The following is a 21,061-nucleotide window of genomic DNA, read 5'->3' as shown; positions in this document are numbered from 1 at the left end:
CTATATGTTATTATTATTATATTCGTGATCAGCAATGAGTCTTCGGACCCGAAGGAGTCCGAAGACTCATCGTGGGAGGACACCTACTATACAACCATCTCCACCACTACACCGAACCTCTACTACCAATCATCTTCATCAATGCCATCCACTACCCACCATCACCACAACTAGTATTTTTTTGTCTGTAAATTGCATGTGTTCTGAAGGGCCGATTTGTCTGTATGCGGGATGAAAAACCAGAGTTTCCGGGAGAAAAAAGTCCACATAAAGATTCCTCCCGTTATGATGAGAATCAAACTTAGACCTATTCCAATCGAAGGGCACATTGTACCGTTCGTTCTTCCAATTGCGCCTACAGAGGCACTTCATAATATTATGCAATCACCATCCTTTAGAACCTGTGTCATGAAATGTTCACTTGAAATAAGGTTAATTTCTGGTAATTGAAAAGTGTCATGTTTCTTAAGTAATAATAAGATATAGGGATGAGATTTTATACATAGCTAGCTGTAAACCCGCCATGTCCAAATGCACTTTCATAGTAAGATTCTTCAAAAAAAAAAGGGGGGGGTTGAAGTTAACTATTGTTCTCTCAGAGAAATTAAGGTAATCATTGAGAAAATTTGTAATATTGGATACACTGTAGTGTGCTTTTGGCTAATTCAGAATTTTTTTTTTATTTGGATATGATTAGTTTTGCAATTAGGATGACTCAGATATGAAATACAGGTCATTGCTATTTAAAAGTGAAAAGAACAGTTTATTTAACCATTGAACTAGCTTTGAATTTGCTGTATTTATCTTGACTAATAGACTTTGAAAGGAGCCTAATAGTAAATCATCCTTGCAAACAGTCATTCTACGGTAGGTATGTGAAAGTGAAATGGCAAACAAATATTTATTTATTTTTGGCCTTATGTATTATTGGGAAAAGCCTGTGTAGCTCAGTGGATTTTGCACACCACAGCACTTAACTGCACGAAGGACGACTTTTTGGTTTTGAATCTAGTCGGCGACGAGAAGAAATTTTTCTAAGCTTTTTTTTGACCGGTTCCCGAGTAAGTCGATCTCTGGCACGAGCAGTTGGGTTTTTTCTCCCAGAAACTTGGGATTTTTGTCCCGGAAACTCAAGAAAATCTACAGTAGAACCCACATTATTTCAGACATTAAATACAAGTGTTAGGGTTAGGGACCACAAGATGGCGGCACTTGTTGAGCCGTCTCACTTTACTGCGTGCCGCTTAATTAGTGATAGCCTTGGGCCAGCTATCTCTGATTGGGTACCAGTGGAGATTGAACTGCCCACTCAGTCTCCAAAAGTTAGATAGGGCTAAATGGCCTCGCCTATTCTCTATATATGGGAATAAAAAGGCATAAGCTGATTTTTTTTTTTTTTTTTTTATGTATTATTGGGTCGGATGATGGTGTGAACGATAGTGAGCCATTAGTAAATGGATTAGCTGCTCACTGTCACTTACTATAGTCTTCACATTAATTTTAAATTGCTCATCAGAAACCTTGCATCCCTTTATCTATACTCCATCTCTGAAGTATATAAAATGTTGTGTCTAACAGTGAGCCCATTTTAAATCTGATTTGAAACCTGAAGAAATTATCTGCTGCAACCATTATGACAAGGACTACTAGCAGACCATGCTTATGCTCTCTCTCTCTCTCATGTTTAGTGGAGAAAACACACATCATCTTAATATAATTAACAATTTAAATTATGAAGCCAAGATGGTGCCCTCTGTAGGTGTAGTGATGGAATCTTGCTTCTGGTCTCAATATGATAGTCTCCAAGATTTTTGGTAAGTGAGGCAGCCAAATTTGTTGCGATTTGAAGAATATAGTGGATTCTAAAAATAGTCTCTTTAATTATATCTGTTTCTACATGAAAGGCGATTTCTCCTCACTGGATCTGGGATTAGTATCCATTGCGTGATCTGCTACTTCACGGTGGTTGTGGCATGGATAATAGACATAGTTTCTGCATTTTTCCAGACATACTGACATGTTTGTCTCAAGTAAGATGGTTTGCAAGAGTAAGAGATACTGTATACTCCAGGATGATCTAGAGCAGGACTTTTCAACATTTTTCAAGATCCCCTGTTTTGTAGAGGGGGAGAACATTCTTGCACTTTTAATAAAACAATATCGACTTATAGTTTTCTTAGCATTGAGAAGGATTGTGGAAGAGAAGCTTGGTGAAGAACAAGCTGGATTCAGGCCAAATGGAGGCTGTCAGGATCAGATTTTCAATTTATAACAAATACTTGAGAAAGCATGGGAATATAACAAAGATCTGTATTTACGTTTTGTAGATCTGAAAAAGGCACATGATAAGGTGCCAAGAGAAAAGCTATTCAAAACACTACAGTTGTATGGTGTCAATGGGGCACTATATCAAACAATAATTAGTTTTTATTTAAGTTGTAAGTCAGCAGTTAGAATTGATGGAAGTACAGGAAGATGGTTTAATGTTAAATCTGGTGTCAAACAAGGATATACAACAATCAAAAATAGTTTTTAATAATATTTTAATTATTTATTAATAATTTCTAGCATGCAGCAACAGTTTTTAATTGGTAAATCACCGGCTTTGTATTCCGTTCCTTTGATTAGCTTGTTTCTACACACTGATGTTGTAATGTTATTTTCAGTATGAAATATCTCTACTTTCTTTTCATTAAAGTTAATTACGGTGGTTTATGTCATGTAATTTATTGTTTACATTATTCCCTCTGTTATTCATTATCTATATGGATCACATTATGAAGGAAAGTGGTATTAAACCTGATATCAAAATTAGAAATGTTAATCTCAGCCCTATACTATATGCAGATGATGTTATACTTCTAAATAATTCTGGTACAGGTCTGCAAGATTCCCTGACTAAATTGAAAAAGTGTTGTAATAGATATGGCATGAAGGTCAGCAATAACAAGACAAAGACATTGAAAATATCAACTGCATTGTGAATGGAGAACTTATAGAACAAGTAAAACATTTCAGCTACTTAGGCATGATTTTTAGTGAAGATGGTAAATTAAATATGGAAATAGACAACAGAATCAACAAAGCTGGTATGGTAGGAAGTCAACCGAATAAATTTAGATGGAATAAGAGAGAAATTAACTTATATAAAATTAACCAATTTTAACTTATGGATATGAGAGCTGGGTTAGAAATAAAACACTTGATCAATGACTAGAGACCACAGATATGAGAGTCCTGAGAGAGATTAGGGGCATGAACAGATGGCAGCAATGGGAATTAAAAATGAGGATATTAGGAAAGAACTAGACATTGTTAGCATCTAGGAATGTGTTAGCAGAGCTAATCTCAGGTGGTATGGTCATTTAAACAGAATGGGAGAAGAAAGATTAGCAAAACAAGTGTTCTCTGCCAGGTTGCAGAGAAAAGACCCTGAGGAAGACCAAGATATAGGTGGATTGATACAGTAAAAAGTTCCTTAGAACAGTGCTTCCCAAACTGTGGGCCGTAGGTTTTGTTGAGGGTGGCCATGAAATAATGAAAACAAATTTAAAATCTTTTAAGACTAAGTCGATTTTTTTTATCTTAAAAGAAATGTAATTAATTTTTATTATTATTTCTTTTTTGTTATTTTTTATATTTCAAGGAAAAAATCACACATCGATGGGGTTCACAAATTTTGCTTCCTGTGTATTTCGGTGCTTAATGAATATTAGTTAATGTATGCTTATTCATATAAGTATCATTTCAAAACAGAAATCTAAGAATTGCAGTTTCAAATATTTCACCTGATATTGACTTTGTGTAGCAGTATTGAAACACATCCATCACATTAAATTGTTATTAAACTTCTTTTATGTTTTTAATTCTTTCTTTATTACTAATCGTTTTACATTTCATGTGCTTGTACTGCAAATGTACAATACCAATATATATATATATATATATATATCTATATAAAAATATGAGTTAATGTGCCAAATGTGTATATAAGATGCTAAAAATGTAATAATTGCATTTGATTTTTGCAATATTTGCTGTGTATGTTTTATATTGAATATAAATACAATAAATATTATAATAATATATGTCTATATTACGATTTTTTTCGAGGGGTGCCGTGAAATATTTTAATTTTTCCAAAGGGCTCCCTGCCATCCAGAAGTTTGGGAAGCACTGCCTTAGAAGACAGAAATATAAGATGTGATGATCTTATATTTCTTGATAGGTAACAGATTGATTTGGAGGAAAATTGTAGATAAGAAGTTAGTGGTGATGTCAGTTTTTCATGTATTGCTATCGTATCCCATACCCTCCACCTCCCTTAAGGGTACATGTCAGGAATTTGATGATGATGATGATAGTTTTCTTAGCATGTATTTTATTCTAATAAAACTAAAATGTTCTTTCAATTTTTTGATATTACACAATTATACTTCTAATATAGAGAGATATTTATGTAATTTGCAAGTGTTTTTAGTGCTATATATATATATATATATATATATATATATATATATATAGCAGACCTGACAGCAACAACTAGCAATGTTCCAACATGCATATAGTAACGAATTTACCATTTGTACTCTGGTTTATCAATTATATTTAACAGTTGGGAAGTTAACAGAAACATCTAATATGTGTAATTAATTATTAATAGGCTTTTGTTGTGTAAAACTTATACCACTACCCCTGATGATGATGATGTCAGTCTTATGATGTACGAAACTTATTGGGTTTTAATTGCTTTTATTAAACTCCTTATTTATATTATGGACTCCCACCACAAGTAAAAGAACCAGAGTGCATGATAAAAGTGAATAAGTATGATATCAGGGGGAGGTGGTGAAGAATGTCTTTAAAGTTTCCATAGTGATACATTTATGAATAGAAACTATATCAAAATTTACCATAATGTCAGTAACTTTGAGGATCTGAAGGGCAGTTTTTTTATTTTTTTTAATTTTATTTATTTATTTATTTTTTTTTAAGAAAAAAAAATAGGTGCAGGTACTCATTTTTTGCTAGCAGGAAAAATTGGTGATTTAAAGAATAGTGGAATTCCTGAGCGAGCACTTTGCAAGAGTATATCATTCAGGTGGTGACATTGAAAAAATGAAGGAACCATTAGTTTATACGGGAATTGTGATAAATGAAGTGGAGGTGAATAGTCTATTACAGAACCTTAATCTGAATACATCTGTGGGATTGGATGGTATACCGGCACAGGTCTTACGTGAAGCGGCTAAAGAATTATCAGTGCCCTTGACCATGTTGTTTAATCTCAGTCTCGGGTCTGGTTTAGTCCCGAAAGTGTGGAAAGAGGGAAAATAGTTCCACTGCATAAAGGAGGATCCAAGACTACTGTTGCAAATTACCGACCAATCAGGAGTCATTGTCAAGGTCTTGGAGAAAGTAGTCAAGGGAAAAATACAGGAATGGATTGATGAAAATGACAGCATGGCTTTGTGAAGGGTAGATCATGCTCAGTAACTTGCTCAAGTTTTATAACACAGTGATGGCTGAACTGGATAAGGGTAATGGGTTTACAGTGATAATGCTGGACCTGGCTAAGGCATTTGACAGGATACCACATGGAATTCTAATCCGTAAACTGCAACATGTGGGAATGGATATAGGGTTGGTGAGATGGATAGGTGGGTGGTTGATGGAGAGATATCAGAGAGTAGTTTATGGCCTGTGACTAGTGGTGTGCCACAGGGTTCTGTTCTTGGACCACCGCTGTTTAATTTGTTCATTAACAATATAGGGAAGGATCTAAGAGGAACAGTTCATTTGTTTGATGATGCAAAGTTGAGTAGGACAATAATGAATGCAGAAGATGTCAAAATCTTGCAGGATGACTGATTGGAGTTCTGGGCTAAGGAGAATGGATGTCAATTTAATGTGACAAAATGTAAGGTTATGCATTTTGGGGTGAAAAGATTAGCAACAGTATACCACACTGGTGGAACTGTACTCCAGGAGATTAATAAGGCCAGGGCTTGGGAGTGTTGGTGGATAGGGAGATGAAGTTTAGGGGGCACATTGCAAAAGTGGCTAAATCAGCTCATCAACTCATTTGGTTGTTGAAAAATACTTTGACGAGCAGAGACAAGCAAGTTATTGTACCTCTGTACCAAGCCTTGATAAAACCTCATCTCGACTACTGTGCCCAGATTTGGTCACCTAGGTTTCTTCTTAATGGGGAGAAGGTATAGAGAATCCAGAGGCATGACCAAGATGATAGCAGGTCTATGGAATGAACCTTATGAGAACAGGTTGAGGATTTGTGGGTTGCAAAAATTAGTTGATAGGCAGAAAAGGGGAGATATGATTGAGACATTCAAATTGCTAAAGGGTTTCTATAGGATTAATTCAGAGGATATTTTTGAGATCAGGACTGGTGGTGGGAGAACTAGGGGACACCTATGGAAGCTGGGCAAGAGTGTGGTTAGCAAGGGTGTTAGAATTGGGTGCATTACTTTTAGAGTGGAATAAGCTGCCAGAGTCTGTTGTGGGTGCTATGACAGTGAGTGAGTTCAAGGTATGATAGATACTGTGAGAATGTCGTATAGTTGTGTGGACATGATGTTTAGGGCCTCCCTCGATGAGTCTAAGGAATCCCTGGAGTTGTGCGTAATAATAATAATATGAAAAGAAAAAAAATATTTACCTATATTGTTACTTCATAGTGTGATTATCTTTTCATTCTTAAAGATACTAGCTGTTGCTGTATGCTTTTGCCAAAATAGGCAACTTCATTTTTTGCTGATTCTTTAGAAATCTTTATACTCATCTTTTCAACTCCAAGAGTTCTTTCCATTCCTTTATATAATGCACATCCAAACAGGATGTGCATTATATAAAGGAATAACCTACTAACTTAGGCTATGCCTAGAAGCAGGCTTGGAGTGTCGAAAAATTGTATCTAGTCTATTAAAAAAATGCCCTTTTTTTTTTTCTTCTTCTTGAATTTAGGGGTGGCATATACTCTAACAACAGTCTTGCATCCAAGTCTCTTATTTTGATAATTTAGCCGATATACTTTGCACGGAAGTCTTTTTATTAACATTCCAGCAACTTGATCAGTTATTCCTTACTGTTGGATCCTGATACCATTATGAACAAAAACAGTCTTTGGTACAGCCTCTGTAGTTAACTCTTCACTCATTTTTCACTTGTTTTTAATTTCTTAACTGTGAAGGAGGAAAGAAACTAGTAATCCTTTTCATTTTTTACTTCGATTAAAAACAAATTTCTTCTTTCTTTTTTTTTTTTTTTTTGTATTACTTTGAACAGAACATCTGCAGAAGTCAGGTAAAACCTAGTAAAATGATTTCCTTAACACATTTGCAAGGGGAAGAGACAAATTGACTCATATTGTACTTGACCTTCAGGCATAACACTAGAATTTTACCAGTGTGTATCTAGTATATATTGGTAGTTTAGTACCAGAATGAAAATTACACTATATAGTGTAATTTTCATTCTGGAATCCCCTTGCAAGCAAATAAAATCAGTTTTTATTGTAGCACTAAAAACAGCATGCCTAAGCACACACACACAGTTATTGTATGCTGTATTTATCGAAAAATAGAGTAATTAGAATATTTAGTGTAATTTACTTACTGCATAGTCGCAAACCAACTTTAGGGCATATGTGTTAATATACAAACATGAAAGTAATTTAAAATTCTAAAAATAGTTATATCAAATCTTAACAATTGGCATAGTAAAAATGTAAATTTTATTACATAACTAAGCTTATTTGAATATTAGATAAATATGTAAAAAAAAAAATTACTGAATATTAAACATTATATCACATCTGTATGTCAAACATCACTGTTTAAAGGAGATGCCAGTACATCTCAAAGCACTGGTTTTTTAGTATATGAAGAGGCCTGTATTGAGGGAGAAATCTAGGGCTAAGTATTTGACCAATTTATAATTTGGGGAACTAATACTGTTCACTGTGGGCCTCAAAGAGTGCTTCGTTTTGTATTTTTATTAGCACGCGATATTGCGTGTTGCGAGTTCTCACCGAATGGCCAATCACGCGTTATCGCGTAGACGTCGCTAACTAAATAAAAAAATTTAAAAAATTTGGCCACCACACGAAATTCCAATTTTCAGCTTGGCAATGAACGTTCTTTGCCAATCACGCGATGTGAGTTCTCACCAAACGGCCGATCACACGTTATCGCGTAGACGTCGCTAACTAAATAAAAAAAATTTAAAAAATTTGGCCACCACATGAAATTCCAATTTTCAGCTTGGCAATGAACGTGTTAATACATAAATCTGGGAAGCCCTAGGATTTGTTTTTGGATTATTTCAGAATATAACTTTAAATTAAAGCTGCAAGAAATTATATTCTTGGTTTAATCCTTTATCCAAGTGTAAGCAAACTTAGCAAGCAAAAAAAAGTTTGGGCGTGAAGTCACTTCACGACTCAGCTACTTGTATATAGAGGCTAATGACTTCACATTAGTTGCCTTAATATCCCATAATAAGTGCACATATCCTTACAGACATGTATAATGCTATGCAACTAATGTGAAGTCATTAGCCTCTATATACTCAGTCGTGAAGTGACTTCACTTGCAAACTTTGTTTACACCACATCAAGACTACACCAAGAATATAATTTCTTCACATCTTTAATTTATAGTATAACCAAGTGAAAAAAACTTTTGACAAGATATAACTTTGTCGAATAGTTTTTTTTTTTTTTTTTGCATTTGACTGGGGTCAGCATTAGTATGCATTCACACAAGGCTATATGCAAGAAAACAATTATGTAAAGATGCTGTTATAAATCAGAAGGGCTCTTTTTAAAGCGCATTGAAACATTCTCCTGATTTTGATAAGTATATAGCTGTTATGGCTCCAAAAATTTGAGCAATTTTCAGACCATCAGCATCCAAACATTGTAGATCATCTTGTGCTTGTTAGGCCTTAGTTCTTTGTTTATTTCATTATTCATTCATTTCATTTAGAATTCAGTCGAATTTGAGAAAGGATATAGCATTAAAGCTCAGAAGACTTCAGAGTTAAATCATCATCAATTTCCTGATATATACCTCCAAGGGGTGTTCAGTTTTTATTTTATTTTTATTTATATACGAGGTGTGACAATTTAATTCCCAGAATGCACCTGTAAAAAAACCTGTGTTCAGAACTATACATTAGTGGCCATCACCTTTAAAGTAGTCCAAGGGGACTACTTCAAAGGCGACTTTTCAAAGAGTATTCCAGAAAACTCTTTTTCTGGAATGCTCTTGAGTTCCTTTATCACATTATGCTGGATATCTTTGTCCTTTTAGTGCAGTTTTTAATTTTGGAAATAGCCAGAAATCACAGGGAGCCAAGTCAGGTAAATAAGCAGGATGACCTAATTCAGTAATTGATTTTTTGGCCAGAAACTCTCATGTTGAGTGCACTATGGCGATGGATGATCCACTTGTCATATCTCATTTCAGGTTTTTTTCTCTGAACAGAATCTCATAATCTTTTCAACACCTCTAAATAGCATTGTTGGTTGACTGTTTGTCTCTGTTCAATGAATTTATAGTGGACTATCCCCTTGTGATCAAAGAAGCAAACCAGCATGGTCTTGAATTGTGACCATGATATGCATGCTTTTTTCGGACGTGGCGAACTCTGGGCTTTCTACTGCATGCTCTGTCATTTTGTTTTTGGATCATACAAAGCACCAGGTTTCATCACCTGTAATTACTGTCGGAAACGTGTGTCTATTTGCAGAAAGACCAGTCGCAACTTGAAGCTACTGCAGCTTTTGTTTATCCCTCAAGATCCGAGGCACAAAATTCGCAGAAATCTTTCGCATACCCGATTCTTCAGTTAAAATTACCCTGACTGTTTCTTGATTCATTTGCAATTCATCAGCCATTAATCACACACTTAATCATCTGTCAGACCATACCAAATCTCGCACTCTGTTCACATTTTCTTCCATCATTTTTGTTTTTGGCTGCCCACTTCTGAGGTCGTCATTCACATCCACCTTTGAATCTCTTATGCCACTCAGACAATTCACTTTTTCAGAGCATCCATGTCATATGCCACTTTCAATAGCTCCAATGTTTCAGTAGCAGTTTTGCCAATTTTCACACAATTTGATGTTAACACGCGCTCCAGATTTTGATTGCACATTTTTACTCCAAAGTTTACACACAGATCTCTATTTTTTTTTTTTTTTTCAATAGCCAACTAGCAAATGGTTCTATCAGCATGAGGTTTACGCACACATTAGTTAAAACAAGTATAAACATGATTACTCGCGTTACTCCAGCCAAATCGCCACACGGGCGACACTACATGGCTGTTCCAAGAATTAAATTGTCACATCTCATTTTTTCTTTTTTTTAATGCACCTAAATTTCTCTTAGAGTTACACAACATTGAATAAAAAGCATGAAGTGATAAGGAAAATTATTATTAGTGCTAGACCTATGTGGAGTCGAGACTTATCACAAAAGGAATAGTCACACACATAAAGCTCATCAAATCATGCTTTTTTTTTAACAAAAATCAGTGTCTCTGCATTCTACTCACCAGTGTGTCATGCAAAGAACTTACTCCTTATTCTTTACACCATCCTTATACATTTTCCAGGGATGGCCTCTTGTTCTACACCTGTTTCCCATTTTCTGTAAAATTTATTCCTCAGTCATATCTTCTCTCCTTCTGTTCACAAACCTCTGCAAATTACTTTTCTTCAACTTATTATCCCCCACATTCCAAAGACCAGTTTTCACCAAGTCAATCTTCTCTGAACTGTTTCTAATATATCCTCATCCATACGAAGTGATAAAATCTGTACACAGTAATGAGACTTGATCTAGGCCTTATATAATGGAACCGTGACCTCCTTATTTCTGCATGTCAAGAAGGTCCTCTGCAACATTGCCATAATCTGATTGATGGCTTCACAACTTGCGCAATGTGACTTCTAATCTCATAAAATTTCCCCTGATCTCATCTCTGCTGTCTCCTTCAAAATTTTGAAGGAGACAGCAGAGATTCCATTGACTTCCACTTAACTTGCCCATGCATACAATCTATTCAAATCCTCTACAGTCACTTCTGCTTGACTTCCCATCATTCTCTCATATAATGCTTCTTATTTTGCTTGATATACAAACAGAATAAGAAGCATCTTATAAGAAACCTGTGAAGTTGGACTTTTAATTATGAATACAACTAAAGTCTTTAAATTAAACAACAGATACTAGAAAAAGTTATGAACTTTAGAAACTAATGTTGATATTGAAGGTAGAACTGGCAAGGATTTAACACAAATGGACAAACAAATATAAACACTAAATAATTTTAAAAATAAAATAAAACAGTATATCATCAGTGCAGAGTATGTTTATCAAAAACCTACCTCTACTAGCAGATACATTCATCAAAAGTATGCTCATTGCACTTCTCAAAAAATTGGTGTTATCAAGTCTTTAATTAATAGAGCACATAATGTGTGCTCCTCTCTCTCAAGCTTGCAACAAGAACTTCTTACTATCAAAACATACATTAATGGAATTTAATGGTTACAACCCTAATCAAATACAGCAGATAATTGACCCCTACGTTCCAACACCTCAGGATTCTTCAACAGACTGTAGGGTTCCAATCCCTTATATTTCTGGCATCGCTGAACCGATTGGTAGAATTTTAAAGAAATATTATCTCATTCCCACATATTTTCCTTATCAACAAAATTTCTCATCTCTTGCCATCTACAAAAGACAAACTGTCACCTCTATCATTAGCTGACGTTTACCAGATACCTTGTGAATGTAATCTAACATATTTTGGGCAGACAGCCCTTTCTGTGGAGAAAAGAATTATTATTATTAGCCAAGACCTCATGGAGTCAAAGACTCATCTGGGAGGTCCTTTTATCTCTCTCTCTCTCTCTCTCTCTCTCTCACACACACACAGCTCATCATACCGTGCTTTGAACACATTCAAACTCCCTGCAGACACCACACTCTTAGGCAAGACAATCATTTACAGCTCTGCACGAAAAAAACCTGCCTCTCACTCCCCTATTTACACCTTCTTTATACAGTTTCCAGGGATGACCTCTGGTTCTCCCCCGATCTCCTACTATTTTCTGTAGAACTTCTCCAGCATTGACCTTATAATTAATTAATTATAGGATCATTAATTGTAATTAATAAATGTAATCATAAATGTAATTAATGAACATCAATATTATATCGAATACATGAAACCTCAAAAGTCTGGTCTGGCACAACATAGTATTGACACTAAACACAGAATCTGGTATGATCAAGCTCGTCTTCTCTATAGAGGCAGGTTTAAACATGAATGCCTTTTTAAAGAAAGTTGTGAAGCCCTTTTACATCGGCCAAATCTGAATCAGAACAATTTTCTCTCTTTCTCTAGCCCCCCCTCCAAAAAAAAAAAGTTTGGGAGATTCTTATTTTATGTAATCATCAAAAATAATTTTTCATAATATTATTTATTAATATTAATTTCTATCATGCAGCAACAGTTTTTAATTGGTAAACTACTGACTGCTGTATTCCCATTTCTTTGATTTGCTTGTTTCTACATGCTGATGATGTACGAAATATCTCTACTTTCTGCAAGTCAATGAATAATTATTTACTTATAATTCTGTGTTCTGATATATACCATCAAAATTAAACAACATGTGCGACGAACATATAAGCCTTTCTACACATATCTGTACTTTCATTTCATTAAAGTTAATTACTCTGGTTATCCTGCAATTTATTGTTTATAGTCACGTCACAGGTACCTTTTAAAGATTAAAAGCAAATATAGTTTTCTAAAGATCAAATAATATATGGTAGATCATCCAAATATAATAAAATTAAAATAAAGATCAGTATCAATGTGAAAGCCTTATTATATGGTTTAGACATGGGGGGGAATATATATATATATATATATATATATATATTATAGCTTCTATTCACTCGGTTTCACAATGTTTGTGAAAACAAATGCTTTGTAATTTGGATCTCTGAAGAACAAAGGAAAATATAAACTAGCTTGGCACTGAATGATGGTGGGGGGGGGGGGGCGATGGCCAGTTAAAAAAATAGCATGCAATAAAATGGTATTGAAGTTGCTTATTATTATGGCTGAAGGTCCAATGTAGTACGATAATGATTGCAAATAATATATGACATAATATAAACATATTTGACTGTTTTTTAATGTTTTTTGAAAATTATCATAATGTATGTACGTGACAATTGTTATTCACGAGTATTGAATGATGCTAGTACTATTGTTGAAAATTTTTTCACTTTCAATGCCAAGAAATTATATTCTTGTTTAATCCTTTATCCAAGTGTAAGCAAACAAAGTTTGCCTGTAAAGAATCTTCATGACTAGGCTATTTGTATATAGAAGATAATGACTTCACATTAACTTCTATATACCAAGGTTGAATTGCTTTAGTATCCTATAATGCAAAGTACACACCCTTGGAGGTGTGTATAAATGTTATTTATTATGGGAAGGGCCCACCCAGACCAATATCGACCTTTTATTGAGGTATGTTAAAGCATGGGGATACCTCTCCAAAAACTGAGTGATCTCCAAGATCTCTTAAAATCTCAGTGATCATAAAGAATCACTCCAGAACAAGAAACTTAGTGATAGCTCTACTCAGTGACAGGCAGAAACCTACCACTGAGCAGAGCCTCTCTACTCCCCAAGAAATAAGCAAACTCAAAGACGAACATTCAATGTTCAGTGGGAGCCAAACCCAGAAGAGATACCAAGGTAAGTAATGCAGAATTCATATATTTCCCATATACAGATACCTTATTATTAAAATACTCTGGATTAGAGCTAGTTATAGAAAGTTTTTTCACCTGGTTATAATAAACTAAAGTTGCCAAGAAATTATATTTTTTTTAATCCCTTATCCAAGTTGTATAAGCAAATAAAGTTTGTGAAGTATCTTCATGACTAAGCTACTTGTATTAGAAACTGATGACTTTACATTAATTGCCTTAGCATCCCATAATGCAAAACACATCCTTTTGGGTGTGTATAATGGGAAGGACGACTACCTAGACTAGTAGTATGGGATACTAAAGCAATTAATGTGAAGTCAACTTCTATGTACAAGTGCTGGTCTGGTTGGCCAAGTGGCCAACTAGGGAGCATATTCACTCTCCAGCCAAGAGGCTGCAGATTTGAATTCTTCCAAGGGCATGGATGTTTGTAATTATTCTACTAACCAATTACCATATGTACCACTGTGACCTGTATCCTGGCACAGTATGACCTTTGATGTCTTTGTGTTATAAAAATTCAATTCAAAATAAAAAAAAAATAAAAAAATCTATATACAAGTAGCCTATTCATGAAGGTACTTCACGCAAACTTTGTTTGCTTACACTTTGATAAAGGATTAAACAATAATATAATTTCTTAGCATAATGAAGGTTTATTTTCATGATCCAGAATTAGTAATAATATTTTTAGTTACAGATCAAGTGTTGATCAATTTTATTAACTTAACCAACTAGTTTCCATATCAATCTATTCGTAAACTACTAAGATCTCCAAAAGACAACCACCCTTTCTATAAATATGCTGGAGTTTATAATATTCCATGCTCGTGTGGCTCTAGTTACATCGGACAGACTTCGAGAAGCCTTGAAATCAGGCAAAAAGAGCACATTGGCTATATCAAAAACAACAGACAGGACATTTCTGGCCTATATTCTCATTTCTCTACATATTCTCAAGGCCTAATACTCCCAGAGATATGGAAAACCCTAATCAAATCTTTAAAAACAAAAGAAATGAACTTTAATAGAAACTACAGAAAGTTCCTTAGCAACAGCTAGCTAATCTTGTACACGTGATACGTGTTTCGTGCACATTCGATACTATTTTATTTGTAATTATTCTTGTCAGTTTTATAGTTACACATAATTGTGAGATTGTTTCAGCCTCTATGTAAGTGCCCTGAAGATGCCAACAGTTAAAGTTTGGCAAAACTAGTTGGTTAAGTTAATAAAATTGATCAACACCTGATCTGTAACCAAAAATATTATTACTAATTTCTTAGCATCTTTAAGTGGTGGTACTGCAAATTCAAGCTTGTGTCAAAAGGTTGTTTTATTGAACTCCAACCCAGATTTGGCTTATATACTTGAGCCATATAATTTTGGTCTGCCAGTGAGATTCTGAAAACCAAATTTCATTGAATTCCATCTGGTCAGTGTGAAATTATCAGTTTGAATGAATTATTATTTTCTTTATTGTTTTCTCATAATATCTGCTCTCTAGTAATATCGTAATTTTTTTTCTCAATTTTTCCTTTTTTTAGGGAGAAGGCAATAATGGATTTGATGTTCTCTATCATAACATGAAGTATGGTTATATTGCAACCAAAGATCTTGGTGACTTTTTCCGAGAAAGGTTTGCAGCTTTCAAAAATATGTTGCAACTTCATCTGTTCATAATTTTCTTTTTAACAAATGCTTTATTTGCTAATGTGATTATATGTTATGATTAAACCACCATATAAGCTATCGTAAAACTATGGTAATTAAAAAACTTCAAAAAACCTGTAGTTGATGTTTTGATGAATTAACATTAACAAGACCTTGCAGCTTATGTGCATGCCAACCCATGCAGAATACATTGTAGCATTTTCTGGCAACATTAAGATATAACCTTTGGGAAAACCATTTATCCATTAAGTTTTTCTTAAATTGCAGTTTTTGTATAGTCAAGCTTCATTTCTCTGTTGACAAAAAAATAATACCAGATAATTTTAAATTTAGTAGCTAAAAATGAAGAAAAATTCAGCTTCTCTTCATGATTGATATAAACTAATTTGATCTCCAAAGTTAGGCAAGGTAAATAACAGAAGCTTGCAGCAGTTGTGCCATTTTTGATGAACTAATTTTATTTCATTATTGAGAAGGCACATTCTATCTAATTTTACCTTATTTATTATTTTGTATATTAAGTTTGATCTTGATATATAGATATCTTGAATTGGGTCACTTAGATCCATATCCTCTGAGTAATTTAGACAGCATGAACTAAAATATACATGAGTATATTTTTGGTTCTGTCTTACACACACACACGAATATGTACATATAGGTGTAAAAATATAAATGTAAATATGACTATTGATACAAAATCGGAAATGTAAATGTTAATCAGTACTTGGAAGCTACATGAATTATATGCAATGGAGCATGTAGGAATAAATTACCTCCTGGTAGGGTTACTATTAGGAGGAACACACACATTCAACCAGTTGTTCTCCTTTAATATAAAAACATTAAGATAAATTAAGAAGTACACTGAACTGAACTTAAATGGCTGACCAGAATTAAACCTTTCAGTTTTTGTCTTAAGGCTCAAGTGCCGGGAGGTCATAATGTTGGAGGTTTAATGGAATATTAATTGCACTGAGAAAGGATTAAAAACTATTTTCATTCTTCAAATATTTCATCTCACTGAGACATCGTCAGGGAGTACGAACTAACACTTGTAATAACACACACAAAGGCAACAATACTAAATGAAAAACGCCGATAAGATCCTAAAGTGCTATCTAGGTGATGCACTGTCTGTGGCCTTTTGTAAGAGGTCTAGGTTGTAAATTGGGATCTCTGAAGATTAATGTTTCTCAAATTTTTGGAAGTTTACTGCATTAATATTTATTTAAATTTGGTGGTTGATTTTTGAGTGCAGCTGTAGATTCTGAAAACAATCTTTTTAATTTACTATGATGGAGCTTTTTTTTTTTTTTTCTAGAAGATCATCTTGTGAGTGGTATCCAGTACATGGTCCACAAAACCAGATAATTGTAATTGCAAATGTACATCGTGTTTATCTATCCTTTGTGTGTCTGTGTGTGTGTTATTACAAGTGTAAGTTTGTACTCCTTGATGATGATGATGGTTGATCATCATCATCAGGGAGTACAAACTGATGATGATGGTTGATCTACCTATCTGTCTGAAGTATGCCAACTTGCAGGAACACGGCAATTTAAATACTCCAGGCACTAAGAGGAGGGAGCTGATCTTTAGTGGAACAGATAAGAATTGTTTCTGGTCTGGCTAAAAAGCTGGGCACAGTTGTAATTTTTTGAGGACTTGCTTATTTTATCAGATGTACATTGGCGATGGCATTCCTGAAATCCTTCTGAAGAGATGGCTGAGGATTGGGGGAAGGATTAATTATTTTTTTAATTCTGCAAAAACTGTAGTCATTAGATAGGAAGGTGTTGTGTATATGGTTGAGTTCTGTTGAAAGAAGTTCCACTGGAACAAAGATTGTAGGCTCTGTTGGTTAGAATTTTAATGATTTCATATTGTTGAGAGGGATGGTGGTGAGAAAGTTTATGAATGTATCTTTTTTGTATCTGCCTTTGTTGAGTGAGTTTTCTGTATACTGTGAAGGAGGCTTACCATTCAGAAGGCATGTCAATTAAGGTGTCTAGGAAAAGTAAACTGTTAGGTTCCTCTTTCATTGTAAACTGGATTCTTGATCTAAGATCTACATATCTTAGAAGGTTTGAGGGGGCTGACTGACTTTATGGCTCATTTTTCAAAATTTTCCATGTAAAAATTGGCAAGTAGGGGTGATGGGGGTGGGGAACCCATAGCAGTTCTCACTATCTGTTTGTAAATTTTGTTCTTTCGATAAAAATATGCAGAATTGGTATGGCAAAGGAAAAGAGATCTATGATGTCAGAAGGAAAAACATTTTTTATGAGTGTGAGCTGTCATTCAAGGGAATATTAGTAAACAGTGAGGTAATCTCAAATCCTGCCAATAAGTTAGATTTTCAATAGGAGTTTTAAAATGGGTGGAGTTTTTTATATAGGATGTGGTATGACCAGTGAAACACGTAAGAGAGTTAGCTAACTGTTTTGATAATTTATAGCATTGGAAAACAGTGTAACTGCTATAGGTCTTAGGATGGAGTCATGTTTATGGATTTTAGGTAACCTGTATATCTGGGGGGGGGGGCTTGTGAACCAAAGAGTTTTTGTGATGTCAGGTCAGGAATATATTTTTATAAGTAGGCTTTTTAATTTTTTAACCAGCATTTTGGTGGAGAATAATATCCAAATAATATCTATTTTACGTTTGTATTCAGTGGCAACTACTGTGGCATTACTTTATCTACTCTAGTGATTATCTACTTATAATCTTTTTCTAGTTTTCTGAGAGCAGCAAGTTGGCCAGAAGATTGATTACTATTTGGAAGCAAAGACTAGGAAAAAATATTGGCAACTCATGACTGATGTTTTTGGCTTTTTCAGGAGCTAAGTTACAGATTTTGTATTCTATGTTGTACATTAAGTCTAGTACCTGCACTTCCTTCATTGCTACAACAAAATCGTCACTAAGGCTTAGGCTGCTTACAGCATCTTTGTTGAGCCTTTTTGAAGACAGATTCACTACAATATGGAGAGGTTGAATATGCAACTGGATTTAGAATTGCACAAACTATTATACTTTTTGGTATGCTTATTTTTAATTGGAACTTGATTCTTAACCCTCAGCTTTGGTCCATTCTCTCAGACATTTCAGAGGCATCCAGCCAAAATTCTTAAAAATAAGCATACCAAAAAGTAATAGTTTGTGCAATTCTAAATCCAGCTGCAAATTCAACCTCTCCATATTGTAGTGAATCTGTCTTCAAAAAGGCTCAACAAAGATGCTGTAAGCAGCCTAAGCCTTGGTGACGAATTTGCTGTAGCAATGAAGGAAGTGCAGGTACTAGACTTATTTAGAATTGCACAAACTATTATACTTTTTGGTATGCTTATTTTTAAGAATTTTGGCTGGATGCCTCTGAAATGTCTGAGATAATGGACCAAGGCTGAGGGTTAAGGATCCAGTTCCATTTAGAATGGAACTTGATTTTTAGTTCAACACAATTAGGTCGAACTAAAAATCTCTTGTATCCCAACATGTATTTAGAAAGGCCAGCTGTTCTAATTGCCTAGATAAATGTATACTTCCTATATTGTCATCTTCATGGGAACATAAGATTAAGACACGTGCATGCAGGCACTAAAAACAGCAAATGAAGGTCGAAGCGAGGAAAGTACTGTTTTTCCTAAAGTCCTGATGGTGCACCCTAGTGGGCTATATTAGGTATTCTTGCTCATTGGGCTGAAGTTCTCAAGATGTACATCTCCCAAATTTGGGGCAGTCTCATGCATCCAAATTTGTTGGGGTTTGGCATGTTTCTTAGGGCTGAGGCTGATTCTATGAATAGTCTTTCAAATTTATACTTGTTGCGCAGTGTATTACTGTGGCTTTCTTCCACTGTATTCTGTGGCATGTATCCAGAGCATGGTCTGCAAGCCCAGAGTGGCTGTACTGGTGAAACCGGATGTAGTCCTCGTGTTCCGAAATTCTGATATTCGCTGTCCTGCCTGTCTGGCCAGAGTAGGACAGCTTACAGCTGCAAGGGACCTGGTATACACCAGGTAGGTTTAGGGGAAGCGGTTGGTCTTTAGTGGAGCTGATAAGGAATGCCAATTTTCTATATGGTCTGTAATAAGAGGTCAGGTCATGTTTATTCAGGATTTTGGTAATTTTTTTTTTTTTTTAATTTATATTCCAGTTTACGTTGTGAATTCCTTAAGTTATTTAGTAATCATGTGGTATAAGCCTTTCTACGAGAATTACTAGATAAATGTAGTTTTGACTTAAATCTTGTCTTGCCTGTCATCTGTTCACTATGAATAATTAATATCTGTGTGTTAATGCTTAAGTGCTGGGAAGACATGTTAGAGGTTTAATGGGCTATTAACAGCACTGAGAAAGGATTAAGAACTATTTTAATTTTTCCAATATTTTATCTTAGTCACTGAGACATTATCAGAGTACAAACTAACTTGTTATACAGACACATTGAAGGCAACAATACTAAATGAAACATGTGAATCACATTTTTAGAATCTACAGCTGCATTCAGAAATTTACTAAATTTAAATAAATACAGATGCAAGAAACTTCTCAAAATTTGGTAAACATTAATTCTTAGAGATCCTGATCCATAGAGGGCCCTATCTAGATATATTTTAGTATCTTGTCCTCATGTTACAAGTGTTATCTTATACTCCCTGATGATGTCTCAGTGACTGAGAAGAACTATTGGAAGAATTAAAATAGTCCTTAATCCTTTCTCAATGTTGTTAATACTCCATTAAATCCCCAACATGACCCTTTAGTTTTATTCTGTTTTTAGGTTCAGGTTAAACTCCCTGCGGTAGATAGATGTTTATCTTACCTCAGGTAACCTGTTGCTATACCACTTTCTAAACTGTGTTTAAGGAAATTCTTGTATTCTTTTATTAGAAAAATAAGCAGTTTTTTGTAGATCAGTTAAATAAGTCTTTTACAGTGTGAAGATTCATTCACAAAATAGGGGTTTCATAATATTCAACTTAAACAAACGTACTAGCAGCCACAATATAACAACATTATGAATTCTCATAAGAAGAAAAAAGTTCTGCTGTCTTATCTGGCTTCCATTTACTAAACTTTACTTAAGAAATTCCATTTGCATACTGTCCTAAATTAAATTTTTACTAATATCACAAATAGTAATTAATATTCTTCAGACTTCACTGAATATGTTTATATATACTGTATTAAATTACACGATGTGAACCTTATTTATTCCTTTTTCTTTTCATATCCCAAAATGTATTTGTCTATCAACAGACAATTGATATCAGTAAACATAACCTATGAACATGCTTAGCATTTGTGTTCCATGACTTCTGCATGCATCATAACCAGGGCTTCAGAAATCCACTCGCCAACTCACCACAGGTGAGTTTTCAGATACAAGTGGAGAGTGAGTTTTCTGCCTTGTTCTAAATGCATTCAAAATATATTATTTTTTCATATATGTTTTTTTTTTTTTTTTTTTTTTTTTTTTTTTTTTTTTTTTTTTTTTTTTTAAAACACCATCTCATTCACTGTCCAGTTATTTGATC

The 21,061-nt window shown here is 34.4% G+C and overlaps 1 protein-coding gene across 3 annotated transcripts in view; it reads left to right on the top strand.

Annotated features, from left to right (window-relative positions):
• Positions 1 to 21,061, top strand: part of LOC150108520 (F-BAR domain only protein 2) — a 521,764-nt gene that overhangs the window by 9,156 nt on the left and 491,547 nt on the right. For all 3 annotated transcript variants that reach the window (XM_090390828.1, XM_090390826.1, XM_090390825.1), the window contains exon 2: positions 15,392 to 15,483. In XM_090390828.1, coding sequence (XP_090246954.1) covers positions 15,392 to 15,483 — 92 coding nt within the window. The remainder of the gene's footprint in view (positions 1 to 15,391; positions 15,484 to 21,061) is intronic.

This window comes from Typopeltis vanoorti, chromosome 3 (assembly GCF_054136105.1).
Source record: "Typopeltis vanoorti isolate ZY-2024b chromosome 3, IOZ_Tvanoo_1.0, whole genome shotgun sequence".
Lineage (NCBI taxonomy): Eukaryota > Metazoa > Arthropoda > Arachnida > Uropygi > Thelyphonidae > Typopeltis > Typopeltis vanoorti.
This window is presented reverse-complemented; position numbering and strand designations above follow the sequence as displayed.